General features: G+C 45.3%; 1 protein-coding gene across 1 annotated transcript; it reads left to right on the plus strand.

Annotated features, from left to right (window-relative positions):
• Window positions 1-4: 4 nt before the first annotated feature.
• Pmar_PMAR013015 (hypothetical protein) lies at window positions 5-907 on the plus strand (the record flags this gene model as incomplete). The annotated part of the gene is made up of 1 exon (XM_002783451.1): window positions 5-907. One exon carries the CDS (start codon window positions 5-7, stop codon window positions 554-556), a length of 552 nt encoding a protein of 183 aa, XP_002783497.1. The 3' UTR covers window positions 557-907.
• Between the last annotated feature and the right edge of the window lie 14 nt (window positions 908-921).

The following is a 921-nucleotide window of genomic DNA, read 5'->3' on the forward strand; positions in this document are numbered from 1 at the left end:
TGGTATGACTTTCGTTGATGTTAGCAATCCGGATATAACTGCTCATTTGAAGTTGGGTGTAAGCCTCAAGGACACCCATGGTTCTGCAGTTCTCGACCTCTCCTTCGAGGCTGGTGGCTGTGCCGTCGTCTTCCAACTCGGCGATGGCTTCAGTCTCTCTATAAACGTGTGCATCACTGGTAAGGCATCAGGCGAAAACCTGTTGCAGCCCGACAAGCGCACGTTCTCTGGCTCGATCGAGCTGAAGGTTAGTTTCAACGTTAATGTGCCAGTCGTTGGTAGCATTATCAATTGGGCTATCACAGCTAAATTAGGCGTTACTGCTAAACCCAAGAACGAGATTACTGCTTATGGCAGTATCGGAACCAGCGTCTCTTTGTACTTTGCTGGTGCTGGTGTGTCGATCGATATCAAGGGCCACTCCGTGGATCACTTGGCTAATAAATGGGAGTTTGTCTCTGGTGTAAACTTCAACGCCTGGGTGAAGGTCTTCTTCTGGGGTAAATCTTGGAACCATCGTTGGGAGATCTGGCACGCCGGTCCCGTAACCTTTTAAGTACATTCTGATACTGTATATTGTCCAACTTTACCGGGATCAAACCCAAGGTTGATATCGGGCAGTCCCTCCCTATCACAGTGTAAATATTCATATTTCATTCTCTTCTACTTTCCTTTGCCTCAGTGAAGGCGTATCGCTTAATATTTAGTTACTAGATCGCTACTAAATTTCGGTAGCGATTTTGGTGACCATAATATGGTTCGGCATAATCTCAATGTCATGGAATGTCGTACCGGTGTGATGGTGGTTTTCAGTGGTCTGTGTAATGGTTATGTTTTATTGATGGTGGTTTTCAGTGGTCTGTGTAATGGTTATGTTTTATTGATGGTGGTTTTCAGTGGTCTGTGTAATGGTTATGTTTC

Source organism: Perkinsus marinus (assembly GCF_000006405.1).
Source record: "Perkinsus marinus ATCC 50983 genomic scaffold scf_1104296936982, whole genome shotgun sequence".
In the NCBI taxonomy this organism is placed as follows: Eukaryota; Perkinsozoa; order Perkinsida; family Perkinsidae; genus Perkinsus; species Perkinsus marinus.